The 17,712-nt window shown below is 41.4% G+C and overlaps 2 protein-coding genes across 2 annotated transcripts; one reads left to right on the top strand and one right to left on the bottom strand.

Annotated features, from left to right (window-relative positions):
* Positions 1-2,149: 2,149 nt before the first annotated feature.
* Positions 2,150-13,424, top strand: LOC129759392 (maternal protein pumilio-like; the record flags this gene model as incomplete). Its single annotated transcript, XM_055756828.1, has 6 exons — positions 2,150-2,379; positions 2,451-2,586; positions 12,444-12,565; positions 12,653-13,010; positions 13,078-13,167; positions 13,407-13,424. Coding segments are annotated over 6 exons (954 nt in total), but the record flags the coding sequence as incomplete, so codon positions are not given.
* Positions 13,425-13,684: 260 nt separating this feature from the next.
* On the bottom strand, positions 13,685-16,346 carry LOC129759393 (uncharacterized). The gene is made up of 4 exons (XM_055756829.1): positions 15,245-16,346; positions 14,679-14,837; positions 14,489-14,624; positions 13,685-14,421 (listed from the first exon to the last, which is right to left on the bottom strand). Exons 1-4 carry the CDS (start codon positions 16,212-16,214, stop codon positions 13,827-13,829), a joined length of 1,860 nt encoding a protein of 619 aa, XP_055612804.1. The 5' UTR covers positions 16,215-16,346; the 3' UTR covers positions 13,685-13,826.
* Positions 16,347-17,712: the final 1,366 nt, after the last annotated feature.

Raw genomic sequence — 17,712 nt, 5'->3', positions numbered from 1 at the left:
TTGAAATGCAGGCTTTATTTAACTCTTCAACAGTTGTTTTAGGAAAGGTTTGAATTTAATGGAATACGAAGATTTTCTTGTTTACTTAAATCAAATAACTCCTCTCTAATAGTTCATCAACAAAAGCCGATTGGCGCTGCATGACAATCTGTTGAAAATCATCAATAGTCGAATATTCATATTCCACATACACGCATTTTTAAGTAACGCTTATTAATTTCGTGCACAATGGAACAACTATTAAAGAAGAATGCTTCCAGAAGTATCTTCTTTTCTTTCACAGGTTCCTCGAAGTTTACTCTCTGTTCTGGTTTTATCTTGCAAAGCAGATGATGGAGTGATATGAATTTATCAAAGCCAACCAAATTTCATTTTTTTTTTCGTGCAATGAAAAAGTGTACACGATAAAAAATATTGTATTTTTTCTCTCAAGTACAGTGTTCATTTTTCTTCCTTATCCCTAGTCCAAAAGTTGAAAATTGAACAAGTTAGAACGTCGAATTATTGGGTCCCAGTAAGCTAGAGTAGCAACTTGTATGTATCTTTCAGCGAACCATCTCGAGGGACCACTTAGCCGGTTTGACCATATTTGAACACTTCTAATCCCATAGAGGCACTCGCCCAGTACAAGTTTGGTTCTTCTCCATGCATCGTTCTATCTACACCTAGGTTCTGCTTTAAAATGGGCAAAGCGCAAAGCAGAAAATTGACCACACATCTGATAAAGAAGTTGTTCTAGCACTTTTAAGGCAGAGTGGCTTTCCGAGTTCGATTAGCTCAAAACAACTGTATTGGAGGGTCATAACTTAAATATGAGCTTTATAAGTCTAAAAGCCGATACGATCCACGCTAAGAGAAAAAAGTCGTTGAAGGGCTGTGTTTTTCCAGAGATGTGAATTTTCTTTTGGTTTTTGGGAAATATGCATTTTTATAAATTTTCAAATTGAAGAGTGATACTATTTTACGAACCGTGAGTTTCACCCTAAAATGAATATGCTTAGACACGGCATTCGTGCAATCCTAGTACGAAAGATAGCCTCTCCATGTTCTATAGTTTTGTCTGCTTACAAACAGATAAACCAAGATTGAATCCCAAAGCCTAGGTTGTGTTCTTGTATCTATGTATATTCGTGTATTACCAATAAATGTAACTACTAATGGACCAGTCTGGGGTCTTCGGCTGACCGACCGGCTGGAAAAGGAAGAACCACCGCAAAGAAAGGCAAAATCGCCGCCGCCGCGCGGAATATAAATATTGTGTCAGAGCTCGCGATGGTGATGGCCGTTTCTTGTCTTGTCTTCTTGTCATCGGTAGCAGGAAGAAGCAGGAGGAATGGAAGCGACTCGAAGGATGGGGAAGGTATCTCACCCCACGAGACATGTGTGACAAAAGGTGCTTGGCTTCTTCGGGCTGCTACAATCGAAGAACGTGCAAAACAGTCAAGGCCGGCCAAATGTTGGTTCGTGGTCCGTACTCTACTCTAGCTAGACTTATTCTAGTCTCACCTGAACATAAGCCGGCTGTTCTGAAGAAGAAGAACAAGTATGGATTGATTTTTTTTCGCAAGCCGGTATTTTTTTCGTTATGTCTCTCTACGTCAAATTACTTCGTTTGGTAGCTGTTTACGCATGACCCAGAACGGTTAATGAAAAACAAATGATCGGACTCGTTTTTTTTTGGAATTTTTTTTTTGCCGATTGTTGATTCCAAGCACACACAAACAAAATTGATGATCTTGACATTCAAAAAAGCGGCAGCGGGTGTCGGCTTATTAAAACTTGCCAATTTCTTCCCAACTACTTTTGCTAATTGAAAAATAATTCGCGAAATCGGCACTGACCTCAGCCAATTGGAAGCGCACTCATCTCAAGTGAGCCTCTCACGCTAGGCGCGCCGTAATTAGCCAATTATCAGTCAGAGGGTAGCTACCAATTTGCAGAAATGTATTGAAAAATTAACCTTCAATGAGGCAACCTGTGAGTGCATTCTTGTACCATTGATTGCAATGTCCTCCAAATGGGCAAGTGAACATCGATTTTTGTCTTAAGACCCATAAAAAAATCAGCGAATGTTTTTTTTTCTATATTTCATGTATCTCAATGTTTTTTGGATAATTAATTTTCAACTTTCTTCTCTCGATCCCCACAGATTACAACATCGGCCACCAAAAAACTCTGGGAAAAGAGTGGCGGCAGCGACGTCAAGGTGGCTTCCGGACCCACCGGACCACTAGCGCCGCTGCAGCTACACGGCAGCACCGATCATCAGGTGTGGCGCGATTCAACCTGGTCTTCGCAGGGCGATGCCATTCTGGCCTCGAGACGGATCTTCCCGCACGCGCCCGACACCAATCCGACCGGTTCGACCGGAATCCTAAGGTACATACAAACATTTTTTTTACAACCTCACAAAAAATTTTCGACTAATGTGTTTCCTTTTTTTTTTTTAGTCCCCGGGATTCGACCGGAGGTTTGGGCGTTAAGATGGTCGAGTACGTGCTAGGTGGATCGCCTACCAATAAGGAAAGTCCCCTCGCTGGACTGGAACCTCGTTTTAAGGGATTGAAGTTTGATGATAATGACAAGGTAAGTACGGAAGCAAAAAAAATAACAGAAATGATTTTAAAAGGAAGAGATTTGATCTGAATAATATTGGAAAATTTTCTCCCGTGTGCATGGTAAGAGGCTCATTTATACCACTTTGATATAAATGGGTATGCCTTGTCGCGCAAGATCTTAAAGAATCGAATAGTGAGAATATCACACCAGATCTTGCGAACACGAACGGATCACTGATGAACGCCAGTGAAACGGAACCTACGTGTTGGCCCCACGGCTTCAAACAAACGTCTTACCAGCGTTCAATATGGTCCGATCAGTATTGATTGTTTGACCTGATATAATTTTTCTTACAATTTGTTTAATAAAGTTTTATATTTCAGGTCCGGTATTCTGTAGGTCCAGATGTGTCCCCGTATCCTAGTCTGTAATGGGTCACGGGTTAATAACTGTTCAATGTGTTACTAGGCAAGGTAAAGGTAGTAGTATTCGTCTCCCCAATGCTCTAGTAAGTGTGCATTTGCGGTTTATGAATTTCGAAGGATTATTCTTAAATCAAGCAATTTACAAGAACTAGAGGCTCATTGGATCAGAATGCTTTTTGGACAGTTTGCTGTTAACAATAATTCTTTATCGTCTCAACGCTTTTTGGTAGATTCGTCTATTGTTCGGTTAGGCTTGAAATTCAATTAAGGTAGTCGAAGAAAGATGTTACGATTTTGAAAAACAATAATATAAAGGCAGTCCAGGAAGATAATATTGGGAATTAAAAATAGAAGTGTTATTTCTTTCAACCGAAACAGATTGAGGAAAGTTGCTCTGAGAAGATGTTCAGAGTTAGCGATGATGCTTTAGAGGAACAGCATTGTCATTAGTAGTATGGTCTTGTTTGGTTATTTATCAATTATTTTATTGTTTGTGTAACGTAGATTTTTTTTACAATTGCTGCAGTGATAAACACCTTTTAATGGAGATTCTGTTTTATGGTATCCAAGCTGTTAATATAATTACAGAGTAGCCACACATTTGTTTTGAATCTCTAAAGACTTGCTCATTTGTAAATATTTTTATACGCCAATCTATGCTAATCTCAAGAGAAAACTATCATGGGCTCAAAGTTTTTTAATCGAGTAAGGTTAGGTGACAGGTAGGGCCCAACATAACACTATTCACTGTGACAACAAACCTCAGTCCTACGAAGGCTACTATTTATTGCTCACTTCACATGACACAATACTACTCACTGTGACAACAAAACTCAGCCCTACAAAGGCGACAATTTGCTGCTCACTTCACATGACACAATAATACTCACCGTGACAACAAAACTCAGCCCTACAAAGGCTACTATTTGTTGCTCACTTCACATGACACAATACTACTCACTGTGACAACAAAACTCAGCCCTGCAAAGGCTACTATTTGTTGCTCACTTCACATGACACAATATTACTCACTGTGACAACAAAACTCAGCCCTACAAAGGCTACTATTTGTTGCTCACTTCACATGACACAATATTACTCACCGTGACAATAAAACTCAGCCCTACATAGGCTACTTTTTGTTGCTCACTTCACATGACACAATACTACTCACTGCGACAACAAAATTCAAACATTGCTCACTTCACATGACACAATATTACTCACTGTGACAACAAAACTCAGCCATACAAAGGCTACTATTTGTTGCTTACTTTACACGATACAATACTTTTCAGTGCGACAACCAAATTCAAACATTGCGCACTTCAGATGGCACAATACTACTCACTGTGACAACAAAACTCAGCCCTACATAAGCTACAATTTGTTGCTCACTTCACATGACACAATACTACTCACTGTGACAACAAAATTCAAACATTGCTCACTTCACATGACACAATATTACTCACTGTGACAACAAAACTCAGCCCTACAAAGGCTATTATTTGTTGCTCACTTCAGACGACACAATACTACTTAATATCACGACGAATCCAGCAAACAAACCAAACCAAAGCTACTATTTGTTGCTCACTTCACATGACACAGTGTTACACATTTACACATTATACAACTGATATAAAATACTCCCGCTCGCAATACGGCTCATTGGCAAGTCCAGCCCTGGTTCGCCAGGGTTTGACTTGTCAGAGAGCAACCGGAGTTTAAATGAGACACATTCTTAATCCGCCCGGTGTATTGCGGTCTCCTCCCAATCCTACCCATTTCATTTACCTAGCTTTCCCCCGCGGTGAGTAATTTTGGCCTCAAAAGGGCCGTGTGATTTCTCATAAAGCTGCCGCATGAAAAAAAAAAAAAAAAAAAAAAAAAAATAATATTGGAAAATTTTCTTACAATAGTTAACAACAATATTTGAATATAGTCGGTTCTCCAGTAAGTTATGATGTGAAAATTCTAAGAAGTAATAGCACCATATAAAATAAGTTTCCTAAATGGATTAAAAAATCTGAAGCAATAACAATTGTTCATCGTTCCTATTAATTCGGGCCCAGTAGATTTTAAGATGGAAAAGTAATACAAACACTCAAAAAAATCTTCATATGAACGCTATGTGAGACGTATGTACATAAATTTTTGTCATCTTGAAAACTAACTACACTATACAAATCTACACAAATACAAATCTACACTTAACTTAGAACACTAAGAATTCTTCTTCGGAATACAACCTTCGAAACATCAAAATCAAAATGCTCTGAGTAGCGGTGATGACGCCAATTATTGCAGAGTTGGCCCCGTAATTGTTCAGTCTAACAGGAACGAAGAGCTGAAGATCCCGATTCCTCAAACCACGAGGTCGAACGCTATGTGGGAGAACTTACAAAAGTGCGGGAGAGTCGATTCTCGATGAAAGCAGATCAGCGACGAAAGACGCACGAGTGGCGGTCCTGCGGGCTTGTAGCGTGTCGATGTCGATCAGGCAGATCGTTATCATAAACCGCTTATCTTATGCTTCGAAATTGATCAAGAACTGAGCCCCTTAGAAGAGCCCATCGGAGAACTTGATTTTGATTTCAAGAGGTGTAGCTTCGTCTGGTTGCGGCTGCGCTCGACTCAACAAACTGGGAATTTCTGGAAGAAGTAAGCAATGTGGAGCCCGCCGTTGAATTTTTCTATTTTAAAATTTACTCTATTTTCAAACAAAATGTACCCCTGAAGCGCCAGCAGAGAACCAAATCAACGAAGCATGCCTGGTGGAATGCCGACCTTAGAAGATTACGTAATCAGCTACGAAAGGCCCGAAAACTTTTTAATCGGTATCGTTCTGAAAATTGTAGATGTCACCTTAGACTCCTGGAACGTGAATTTAAAAATCTGAACAACGTGCTTTACCGCCAACACATCTTGCGTCTCCAGCAAAACCTCAAAATTGATCCCTCATCATTTTGGAAGCTTTTCAACAACAAGACTTTGCCCTTACCGCGCTTCTCTGAACAAGATGTTTACGAAAAGTTGTCCGCTGTTGATCCAACTAAAGGTTCAGGTCCTGACTGCATACCGCCTTCGATTTTAAAATATTGTGCTGCATTCCTAGCTGGTCCGATTTGCAGTGTTCTAAATCGGTCACTTAATGAACGATCGTTCCCTAGCGCGTGGAAAATCGCTGCTATTTCTCCAATATACAAATCGGGAAATGCGCACAAAGTCGAAAATTACCGTCCCATCTCAATTCTGAATTCTATTTCCAAAGTATACGAAGCTTTGATGCAAGAAAGACTGTACGCCGCCGTTAAACCGTTCATATCCGAATCACAGCATGGCTTTGTGACGAAGAGGTCGACTGTTAGCAACTTAATGTGCTACGTAAGCTCAATCAGTAATAGCCTGGAAAAAGGTTGTCAAGTGGACTCGATTTATATCGATTTTGCTAAAGCTTTCGATCGAGTCCCGCACGATTTACTTATTAGAAAGTTGGACCGACTTGGTTTTCCAACTTGGTCACTCGAGTGGATCAAGTCGAATCTCACAAATCGCTGCGCTTTCACGAAAATAAATGGGTCACGATCTAGTATATTCGAAACCCCGTCAGGAGTACCTCAAGGAAGCCACCTCGGACCGCTACTTTTCATTACATTTGTAAATGATCTATGTGAAAAACTCCACTCCGACAAGCTCCTGTATGCTGACGATTTGAAGCTATAATAATAATAATTTGAAGCTATAATAATAATATAAATTGTATGGCACTGCAAGTTGATATCGCTAGGCTTGAAAGCTGGTGCCGCTTGAACGGGATGCAGGCTAATGCAAAAAAATGCAAGGTAGTAAATTTTACTCGCTCACGAAACATCGTCTATTTTGACTACCGCCTATCTGAAAGCTATCTTGAAAACGTGAAGTCAATTTTAGATCTCGGAGTGAAGATTGATAACAGGCTCACATTTGCTGAACATATTTCAATTACTTCCGCAAAAGGTTTTTCTGCATTGGGATTTCTGCGTCAAAATACCGAGGATTTTGACGACATCTATACTTTGAAAACTGTTTACTGCGCTTCAGTACGAAGCATTATGGAATACGCTGCACAGATATGGGCAGAGCACACAGAGTTACCGCCTTGAACGAGTTTAACGTAGTTTTATAAGGTATGCTTTACGGCGCCTTCCCTGGACTGAACCTCTTCGTCTTCCGTCTTACGAACAAAGATGTGCCCTTGTAAACCTGGCCACGCTTGAAAAACGTCGTACCGAACTTCAGCAAACTTTTATTTTTGACACCCTGACTCATCGTGTGGATTGCTCTTACATACTGCAGCGTGTCAATTTATACGTATCCACGAGGACGCTCCGACAACGCCAGTTTCTCTGGATACCTTACCACCGTACTGCGTATGGTCGAAACCACCCAATCGACAAATGCTGTGAACGTTCCAATGTAGTGTACCATCTGTTTGATTTTAATGTATGTAAACGTAAATTTAAACTAGACATAATTAGAATAACCTAGTTTTTAAGAAATTTGTCTGTATGGTAATTCCTCATCCAAAGACCAAGTAATAAACAAAATAAACAAACTGCAGAAGCATATTTAAGGATCGATCGACCCAGACTACAGTAAAGACTATTCAGGCAGTAGATGTCCTTAAAGTCCTTCGTCATGCAAAGAAGACCCAGGCTTCTGGAGGCCTTGTCAACGATATAGTTGGTGTGATTCTTAAAATCCAGCTGCACGTCAAGGATCACAGCAAGATCTTTCACGTGTTGAGCTCCAGAGATGGCATCGTTCCCAAGGAAATAAACGGCTGAGAACGGGCGTCGTTTGCGGGAAAATAATATTACTACGCATTTACTACGGTTTAAAGGTAGGCGATTGGCATCACACCAGGAAGCAAAGAGGTTAAACTGGTTCTGCAGGAAGTTCACATCTTCGGGGCCATTTATAGAGTAGTACAGTTTCAAGTCGTTGGCATAGACTAATTTTAGACCATCAAGGAGTTGCAGCACGTCATTGAAGTAGATTAGGAATACTAACGACCATAAATGACTTCCCCGAGGAACGCCTGATGAAGCTGAGAACTGCCTGGAAAAACAGTTACCCGTACGAACTGTTAATTTACGTCCAGTAAGATAACTGCGGAACCAGCCAATAAGAGATCCACAAAATCGTAAACGCGCGAGCTTTCCGATGGCAATATCATGGTCGAATGCGGCAGACAGATCGGTATAGATCGGTATACTGGCCGAAGATATGAAGCGGATGAAAATAGCTTCTTTTTTGGGTGAGACGACCATAGATCCTTTCAAGTTCCAGATCAAGTGCCACAAATGCGGAGAGCGAGGTCACCTCAAGAAGGATCGCCGTCAGAAGTTTGCAGGTGAAGCTAATTCAGCCAGCCAGAAAAATGCAGTGAGTTTTCTTGGCTAATCGTGGAGGTTTCAAGCGAGATGGTGGCAAGTTAATCTTCAAGCTCGATTCGGTTTCAAGCGAACATTTAGTAAACCCGAAGATTGTTTTTTCGGAGCTCCGAAACTTGATTCAACCAACCACCATCAACGTGGCGAAGGATGGAGAATCGATTGTCGCTCGTAAGGCTGGAGAGATCAACGGCGAGAGCAAAAATCAGTTTCCCATTAATATGAAGGAGGTCCTTTACGTTCCAGAGCTACGCGACATCTAAATATCGGTGAAGAGATTGACAGCGAAAGGCACACACAAAAAAAAAGCATAGTAAAATTACTAAATCCGTGGTTTAAATGAACAACACGCAACCATATTTTTGAGTCAATAATGTTTTCTTCTTGATATTACCATGCGCATAGTAGTTTTACTTTGTGTTTATTTTGGCTGCGCATAGTAATTTCGACTACGTTCATAGTAAAATTTTCAATGAAATCATGGGTTTGTTTTTCATTGTGCATAGTAAAATTGACATGTTTCATGATAAAACTATGATATGTTATGATATAAATGAGTACATATTGCTTGATTTGACAACCAAATTACCATGCACCATGGTATAACTATATTGAAGTACGATAGAATTAAAACTCTTCGTGATTTCTTCGAGATCTAGAAATAATTTATTTTTAAATTAATTACATTTTAATTTTTAAAATTAAAAGTATCACTAAACAATGGTCTTTTTAGAACTGTCGTTATAGTCTCTGAAAAAAAAAATTTAAAAAACAATTATTAGTTGATGAGCAGATCAAATTTGGTAAATGTTCTATTTACGCTGGAATCGATTTGGATTTTTTGGCAATCATCTTGAGGCCAACGATCCAGAAAGGGGACAAGGTTAATCCTCTGGAAACTGCGATTCTCCCAATTTTCCGTGACTGGTTAGAAGGAAGGTCCCCATGGCCGGGGAATTCGGGATGCATCGATGGAACAGCTTAAAATAAAATCAAAATAAAGATCGGAAAAAACAGATCTGAGTAATGTGCAATCGACGAAAAAACACAATATTGCTTACCTGTGAGATTGCGACCGACCCGACGAAACTGCTGAATCTATTTGACACACCCAGTGTGCCGGTCACCTGGTTGGTTGGAACAGCAATGACCACATTTACGTACCCGCGAAACATTTTTGTCCGCATTCCGAAAATCGTGACCGGATGAAACAAACACTCAAACTAAACACATATGAATTTTAATGAGCATAGTATTTTCGACAACACAAATGACGATGTTTCAACATTACCATGGGCATAGTTATTTCAAGAACACGAATTGTGTGATATCAAAATATCATGCTCATGGTAATTTAGACACAAGGAAATTACTATGAGCTGTCAAAGATCGCATAGTAAAAATACAATGTCGTAGTAGTATCGCCCAGATTTTTGGTAGAAAGTACTAAATCATTGTCGAAAATACTAAATGATGGATATAGTAAAATTATCATGACTCTGTATTTGAAAAACCCATGCAATTTTTTTCTGTCCATTGGAGTCATTTTTATGGAAAGGTGGCGTATCTCAAGAGAGGGGTGCATATCATCAGTACGGCTTATCTCAAAGGCGGTCTATATGAATTAGAAATCAGAGTCGGAGTACGTACTGCAAATCTGCGCAAGTTTGAAGCCGATCTGAGAACAACTTTCCGTTCGTGAAGTCTCCCGAAGGTGAGAAAGGCAGGCCGCTGATGGTAGTGGAGGGGGAAGCTGAAGTCCAGGTCCCTGATGCAGATGAAGCCCTGGTTGCGGAAGACGATCACGTTGCAACGGCAACTGATAAAGAGGAATAGTCAGATAAACCTGGTTTCCTCGAACTGAACGACGAAGATGGACTGCCGACGAAACTGACGATACCGGAGCGCTCCCTTCGCAATTGGAACAGCTTCTTTCCTGTGTTCAGCGCAAATTCTGTTGGCCCACACTTTACAGACGTTCGGAAAACCATCAAAGATGTCACGACCAGAGACGACGGCAAGAAAAGGCTACGTGCTGTGGAAGAAGAACTGAAATCCTTAGAAGCCAAGCGTTGTGGAGGTTCAAAGTTTGTCCACCGGATATGAAACCACTGAGGTCGAAGTGGGTCTTCCGAATAAAAGGGAACGAGAACGGCCAAGCATTACGATACAAGGCATGCCTCGTGATTAAAGGGTATCTGAAACCCCCCGAAGTGGACTTCGAGAAGACGTATGCACGGAGGCCAAACTCACGACGAATCAAACGGTTGGGCTACAGGCTCGTATTCCACCAAATGAACATTAAAATCCCCATGGAGGAAGAACTTCAACTGAGCCGTGAAGGTTCGTCTAAAAGGAACCGTATCGAGCGCTGTTCGGCAGCATTGTCATGGATATGTGTTGAAATTTGTCTCATCGTAGCAATCGATAGGACAAATAACATACACACCAATAACAAACTAACAAATTATTGTAACTGTGGTTCGCTATGAATATCTAGGGAACAGGCTAGTATAAATAGATCTTAAAGTTAGAAATAAAATTATTCCAAGTTCTACCAGCAAGTAGTACAAATCTCTCCATTCCACTGCCCAAAGTTCTGCACAACAGGTTATGGGTCCAGCACTAGTGGAAAGGAGTAGAAGCGGAATCAAGAGTGGACAGTCATCCAGCCGGGAAGCCAGGTGGAGGTCGACAAGCCAGGAAAAACGGTTGTCGTCGGACGTTGGGCCGAATCCATTGCGAGCTGACCGGAATCCATAGGAAGGTCGGCGAGCCGGGAGCCAGAGGAAGGTCGTCGTGCCAATGGTGAGGTGTCGGGCCAATAAAAGAGCGTTGAGCCGGAACCAAACAAGGCCGTCGGACCGGAGCCACTGGGAGGTCGTCGGACCGGTGCCATGGAAGTTCGTAGGGCTGGGACCACGAATGTGGTCGTCGGCCAGAGCCACTGGTAGGTCGTTGAACTGGAAGCCATGGTAGGTAGGCGGGCCGGTTTCATGGAACGTTGTCAAGTCAAGAACCAGGTGGAGGTCGTCGAACCAGCAGTCACTAGTGGATTTGCGAGCGGGCTACCACGGAAGGTCGTCAGACCGGAAAGCCAAGTGGAGCTCGTCGCGCTGCAACCACTGGGAGGCGCAGAAGCCAGAAGTAAGTTCGTCGAGCTGCAACAGGGACGAGAACGTCGTGCAATGAAGGCGACGATTGAGGTCCGATGGCGCGTGAAAGTAGAAATTCCTTACCCTTCGCCAGAGTTATGTCGATGGCAATCATTCCCGCGTATGCACAGGAAACTCGTATGCCTATCAGCCGATGTGTGCTCCGTAATTTGGATCTGTTGCGTTTTACTTCTATGGCAGTGCTCCAGGTCGCTCCTACGAATCGTGGGAGCTACGCTCGCAAGGAGACGTCTCTTGCCTCTGCTCTCCGGGCCAATGAGTCGATGATTTGTGATTTACTCTCACAACTGTATTTGACTTGTACACCAAAACTTAAGCAGTTCTCGACCATTATTTCAGCTGCTGTTACGAAGATGTAGTGTGTTCTCCAAAAGTAATCTCCATCTTTTTTGTTGGTAACGTCACAAGTAGTACTTCGTTTTTACGATGGGGGGCTATCTGAAGCTTCCATCCAGATGCCATGGGAATTCAAGCATCTAAGGCTTATTTATACCCACAGAACCAAAACAAGGCTGGAACAATCAAGTTTAGTCTACGTCATAACCTTGATGGTTCCTTGAAGCATTTTTAACTGAAACCCACGAATCCACGTTCTAGAATTAAGAATTGTATTCTCAGCAATCCTTGAATATTTTAGTTGATAAATTATTCCTGGTAAAAATTCAATGAGTTTCTAATCAGCATCAGAGGCAGTTGTTCGTTGAGCTCCTCTGAAATACAATTTTCAAGATATCTCAAATCGAAAAAAAATTTCATTTACCAAATTTATTTATTAATCTCTTTCTCTAGAAAAATTTAATAAGTGTTGGAAATTTCTCACAAAGCCATCTTATATTTTACAGACATCTGACGATAAAGATAAGGAAAACTCCCCGTTCGAAACGAACGGCTTGAAAAAGGAAGAAGTAAACTCGACAAACGGAGTGGTGATCGTGAACGGAATTGACGACGAGAAAGCGTTCAAGTGAGTATCTAGAATGTGATCTTTTATTCGGGACATGGCATTTCACCTAGAAAGTAATTCCAGCACTTATCTGTATCCGAATTCCAGTCGCACTCCCGGCTCCCGGCAACCATCCCCGGCCGAAGAACAGCTGCCCCGGGCGTCCGATTTGCTCAATGCCCCTTCCCACCATGGAGCGGGTGGGGGTGGCTTCCCGCAGCACCCGTCCCTGCACCATATGCTCGGATCGGCGGCTGCAGCAGCAGCAGCCGCGGCCGCCGCCAGTGGCGCCAATGACGTATCGCATCAGGCGGCGGCAGCGGCCGCCCTCGGATCCTACCATCCGCAGATGATCAACCAGATGAGTCAGATGAGCCAACTCAGTCAGATGAATCAGATGAACCAGCTCAACCAGATGCAGAGCCACGTAATGAACGGCGTCGGAGGGATTCCGCAGATCACGCAGGTTGGTAGCTTGCTGGTGATATGGAGAGGTGTTGTTGGTTAAAGTTCGTGTTTTGTTGCACTTTTAGAGCCCGATGGTTAGTCAACCTGGACAGGGTCCCAGCCAGATAGAATCTCCGGCTAATTTGCTGCAGCAACAGCATAACTTCGATGTACAGGTGAGTGATGTTTCTTATTAACTTTGAGAATACTGAACCAACATATTTTTGTTTGAACTGACGTGATTTGGATTTAGTTTAAAAAAATGGTGTCGATAGTTCACTTAAATCACACATAAAGTCGACCCCGAGCTGTTGCTCTCTTTATTGCTCTGTCTCCGGGATTTTATGAGTTTAATGTCCAAAACTTTCACAATCCCCGAAAAGCCTAACCCGTTTGACATCTTATGATTCTCTAGGTGATGGAGCGGGTTTGAGTCCTGTCGGTGAGCCGTTATATCTTTTTCGAGAAATTAATGATATTTATGGCTCATGTTCTTCCTTTTCTTTGACCCTCATGTTTCTCTAAAATTTTCCATCGCCCTGAAAATTTGGTCTTATAGAAATTAAACACTTGGTCTCTTATAGAAAATGAACAGAGTATTGTTTTAAAGTTTTTGCAAATGGAACTCTTTTGCGGATGTGTTCAATATAGAACAGTAACTTTTCGTTAATTTACTTAGTAATCCATCTTATTCTATTTTTTCGGTGTATATTGAGAAGACACGCTAATTATGGAAATGCTGCATCACACTTTATTTTTTTTATTTTGATAAATCGTAATCCAAACATCGAGTGTTGATTAGAAGTAGAAATTCACTCTAATTAATGGTACCTTTTTATAGCCTTTCAAATAGATTTTTAAAAAAGTCACCGATCTTATCCCGGTTCTCATTTATAACATTGTAGACGTTCGAAACATCTCTGTGGATGCTTTCGGAGTGTTCCGCATAATAGCGTACGGCATCGCCAATTATATGCAAGCCGTCGTCAGTGTTTATTAGATAGTTCGTAAGATCCTTCCCTTTGTCCTTCACCCTTTCATAAACTTCCTCCAAGGTTTCCTTGTTTTTCTGAATATACTGGGCGAAATAATCGACTGGGCTTTTTTCGGGCCAAACCATCAATGTGATCCAGTCCAGGAACGGATCCAGCCGGGCATAGCGGGACTCTTCGCAGTTAACCAGAGGACCGACCATTCGGTAGAATGTTTCGTTTCGTTTCTTTGCGTCCAAACGAACCCCAAGAATGTTCCGGTTGTAGTCGCACGGAAACTGACTGGAGGTCACTATCTGCGTTTCGTCTTCCGATTCGGTTAAGGTTAGCGCGGTCCGCATCCGGTTGTCGATCTTGGCCGGAAATCCCAATTCATCCAAACTTTCCAGGGTGATTTCGTTGGGATCCGACCAGAGGCAGGAAATGGATGGCAATAGGCTAGTTGAAAATAATCGAAATATGAGATTTAGATCTTTTATGCTCAACCACAAATCTATTTCCTTACTTGTCGTAGTTTCTCCGTAAATCAATCAGCATTATAGGGCTTCTGGCATATCCTTGCAATGGGTAATTTGGTGGAAAAATCGGGTCCACTATTGATACAGTGAGTTTTTCCTTCGGAAATCTGGCACTCAAGTGGGCTAAAATATTTGACTTAATCATAAAGAAAAGAGCAATGATAGAAAGTTACTAACCTTCTTCTATTCTGAAACGTATACAGCGACTGGTGCTAAGTAAAAAACGGGTACTGATAATGTTGGCCAGACATGTCTGATAGTCACCGTCATAGATAAAAACTACGCTGCCCTCCACGTTTGTTGATTTCTGCTTTTCTTGCTGGTACTCCGCGCACTCTGCGAATGGCATATGGTTAGAACCCGATACAAACTATCAAAAATATGGAGACAAAATAGATTAAATTTTCCCTTAATTGTATAGTGTGTTATATTAGAATAACAATTTAAATACTTTTTTTGTGAAACAAAGTACATATTTACTAAAATTAATCTAAATATAATTTGCTGTCGTATATTCTTCAACACATCATTCCCCTTTTTTACCTGGAAGATCTCTAGAAGGGTCAATTTTGTTATGCCTAACTAAAACATATCTAACAGCTATAATCGAAAATATTTCAAACTACTGCGGTCCACAGTTACAAACACTTATCAATATAAAGCACGTTGGCATTATTCAGGCCCGTTCAACTTTAACCATTAGTTTCCGAGTTGGATTTTCTATTGCATTTGATTCCACTTACTTTCATCCGCGATACTTCTGTAGTTGTAAATCAATGCCCGTTTATTCTTCGATTGCGACGACAGGGTTATAAAGTCATCGGTCGCGAAATCGATGTACGTCACATTGGTCATCCAGGACAGGTACTTGGCCACATTGGTGAAACCGGCGTAGCCATCGGACACACAAATGTTGTCACCCGGTCTTGGCTTTTTGAACGAAATTATCCCACCCAAAAACCAAACACCATTGCGGTTGAAGAACAATCCTCCGCCACTGTCCCCGTTGCAAACTGTGGTTCCGTTTCTCCGCCCGGCACATAGCATTCCCGGGTTCAGCATGGTTCCGAAGTGAGCTCGATCGCTTCCCAAGCAATCTATATCATCTATCACTGGCAATGTTGCCATTTTCAGCGTCGAGGCCAGCTCACTTTCCTCGGTTCTTCCCCAACCAATAGCTGTTCCGATCTTTCCTACCAATCCTCGACGATTGACACAAGCCGGGTACACGTAATTGGTAAACCGTGCGGGATCTCTCATTTGCAGCAGCGCGATATCATTTTTCAGCGTAGTTCGATCGAAATCAGGGCTCCGAATGATTCTCGAAACAAAACGCGTTTGAACAGCATTGTCAGACAGTGCCCGTTCCAGCTGGTGGACCCCCAAACGTACCAGGATTCCTCGAGTGCCAACAAACTGTTCATTGGTTTCATCGTACAGGCAATGAGCCGCTGTTGCCACGAAAAATTCGCTTATCAGAGTTCCCCCACAGACGTACTTTGTCCTTCCGTGGTACAATCCGGCATGCCAAGGCCACTCTCCTCGGCGGGCATTCTGTCCTCGTACTACCAACTCCTCAAACGACGGTATCTGCGGAATTCCACAGCTACGCGCCTGCATCTGATAACCTGCATCAACTTTTCCTTGCGCCTGGGAGTAAAACGCCAAAAACACCAGAAGTACTTGTTCCACCAGTCGTCTTCGCGGCAGCATCTCGAATAAGACTGATCACTTTATCTTGAAATTATTCGGTTTTCTTCAGCTTCTGACTCCAAAATTTGCGCTGAGAGATTAATAAATACTCAAAAATGACGTGCTGCTTGTCCGAATGTGATACCGCTAAGGCCGGCCGCCAAATTGATAATACTGACATAATACAGTTCACATCATGTTTACAAATGTTGTGGAAGGAATACCCGGCCATTTTTCCTTATCGCTAGGAAGCAGAATAGTTCCTATCACAGAAGCTATTTTATTTGATATTATTGAAAAAAAAATTTATTACACTTGACAGTGTGTACGCACTTTCTTGATTCTACACAGCAAATTTTTTTTTGCTGGAAACCAGCAAAATTTTGCTGGTTTTTGTCCCGCTGACTTTCCAGCAAAATTTCCAGCATTTTATATTGCTGAAAAAAACAGCAAACGTTAATGCTGATTTCCAGCAATTCAAATTGCTGGAAAATCAGCAATCTAGATTGCTGGAAACCAGCTATTTCTTTCAACACAACCAGCTGTATTTAGTATCAAATTTATATTTCAATTTAAATTTAAATTTTGATTACTGGCTGTACATAAAATAAGCGATAAAAACAATTATTTTCTCCCAACTTTTTAATAATGGGATATATTTATTTATTCCCAGAACATGAACACGATATTTTTTTTTCAATATCCTATAACACCGGCTTTGGGGAGGCAGCTTTGTGCCAAAGTGTTGATCATCCGCCACCTGTAAGAATAGTTTTGATCAGAATCTTTTATAGAATATCTACCTGTCCAATGAAAACTCACCCTTGACCTGATATCTTGTTGCTAGAATATAGAGGAAAATAAAATAATTATATTAATCTAACAAATTTTCATAAAATAGAGTTTCACCTTGCTCCAGCGTACGGAAACAAACAGACTCCAATTTGACAACTCGAATGCTGATTTTCCAGCAAACTAAATCAATTGCTGGAAAGTCCAGCAATTTGAAAACCGGTTGCTGATTTTTCAGCAAAAATGACAAGTACACAATCGAATGCTGAAAAATCCAGCAATTCGAAAACCGATTGCTGGTTTCCAGCAAAAATTTGGATTGCTGAACGTTTCCAGCAATTTTTTTTGCTGGAAATCGAGGCAAAAATTTACAGTGTAGATTTTTTTTATCTTAGTGTATAAATTTTTAATGAGAAAACTTTCATATTAGCTCATTCGCGTCGGGGACTTCGTGCGGTACGGTTCAGTTGGTTTTCATGCGCGGTAAGCGAGGATATTTTGAGCGGTTTTTCATTGGAGCGACGGGTTGTATATTAGTTAAATGGTGCATAATTGGGCTAGTGGAGTGTCTGAGGTTGTAATTGAAAAGTGTTCTATCAGTAAAAAACCAGAAATTTGGCTCATACAAGCCAAGCGTTTAATCTGAATTGCGTGAGGCGCCAGAGAAGTTTTTATAGTGCTGGATCTGTTGGATTGGGATGTGATCAGATGATGAAACGTAGTGAGA

This window comes from Uranotaenia lowii, unplaced genomic scaffold, assembly GCF_029784155.1.
Source record: "Uranotaenia lowii strain MFRU-FL unplaced genomic scaffold, ASM2978415v1 HiC_scaffold_148, whole genome shotgun sequence".
Classification (NCBI taxonomy): domain Eukaryota; kingdom Metazoa; phylum Arthropoda; class Insecta; order Diptera; family Culicidae; genus Uranotaenia; species Uranotaenia lowii.
Note: the sequence above shows the minus strand (reverse complement) of the source record. Positions and strands in the feature narration are given on the sequence as shown.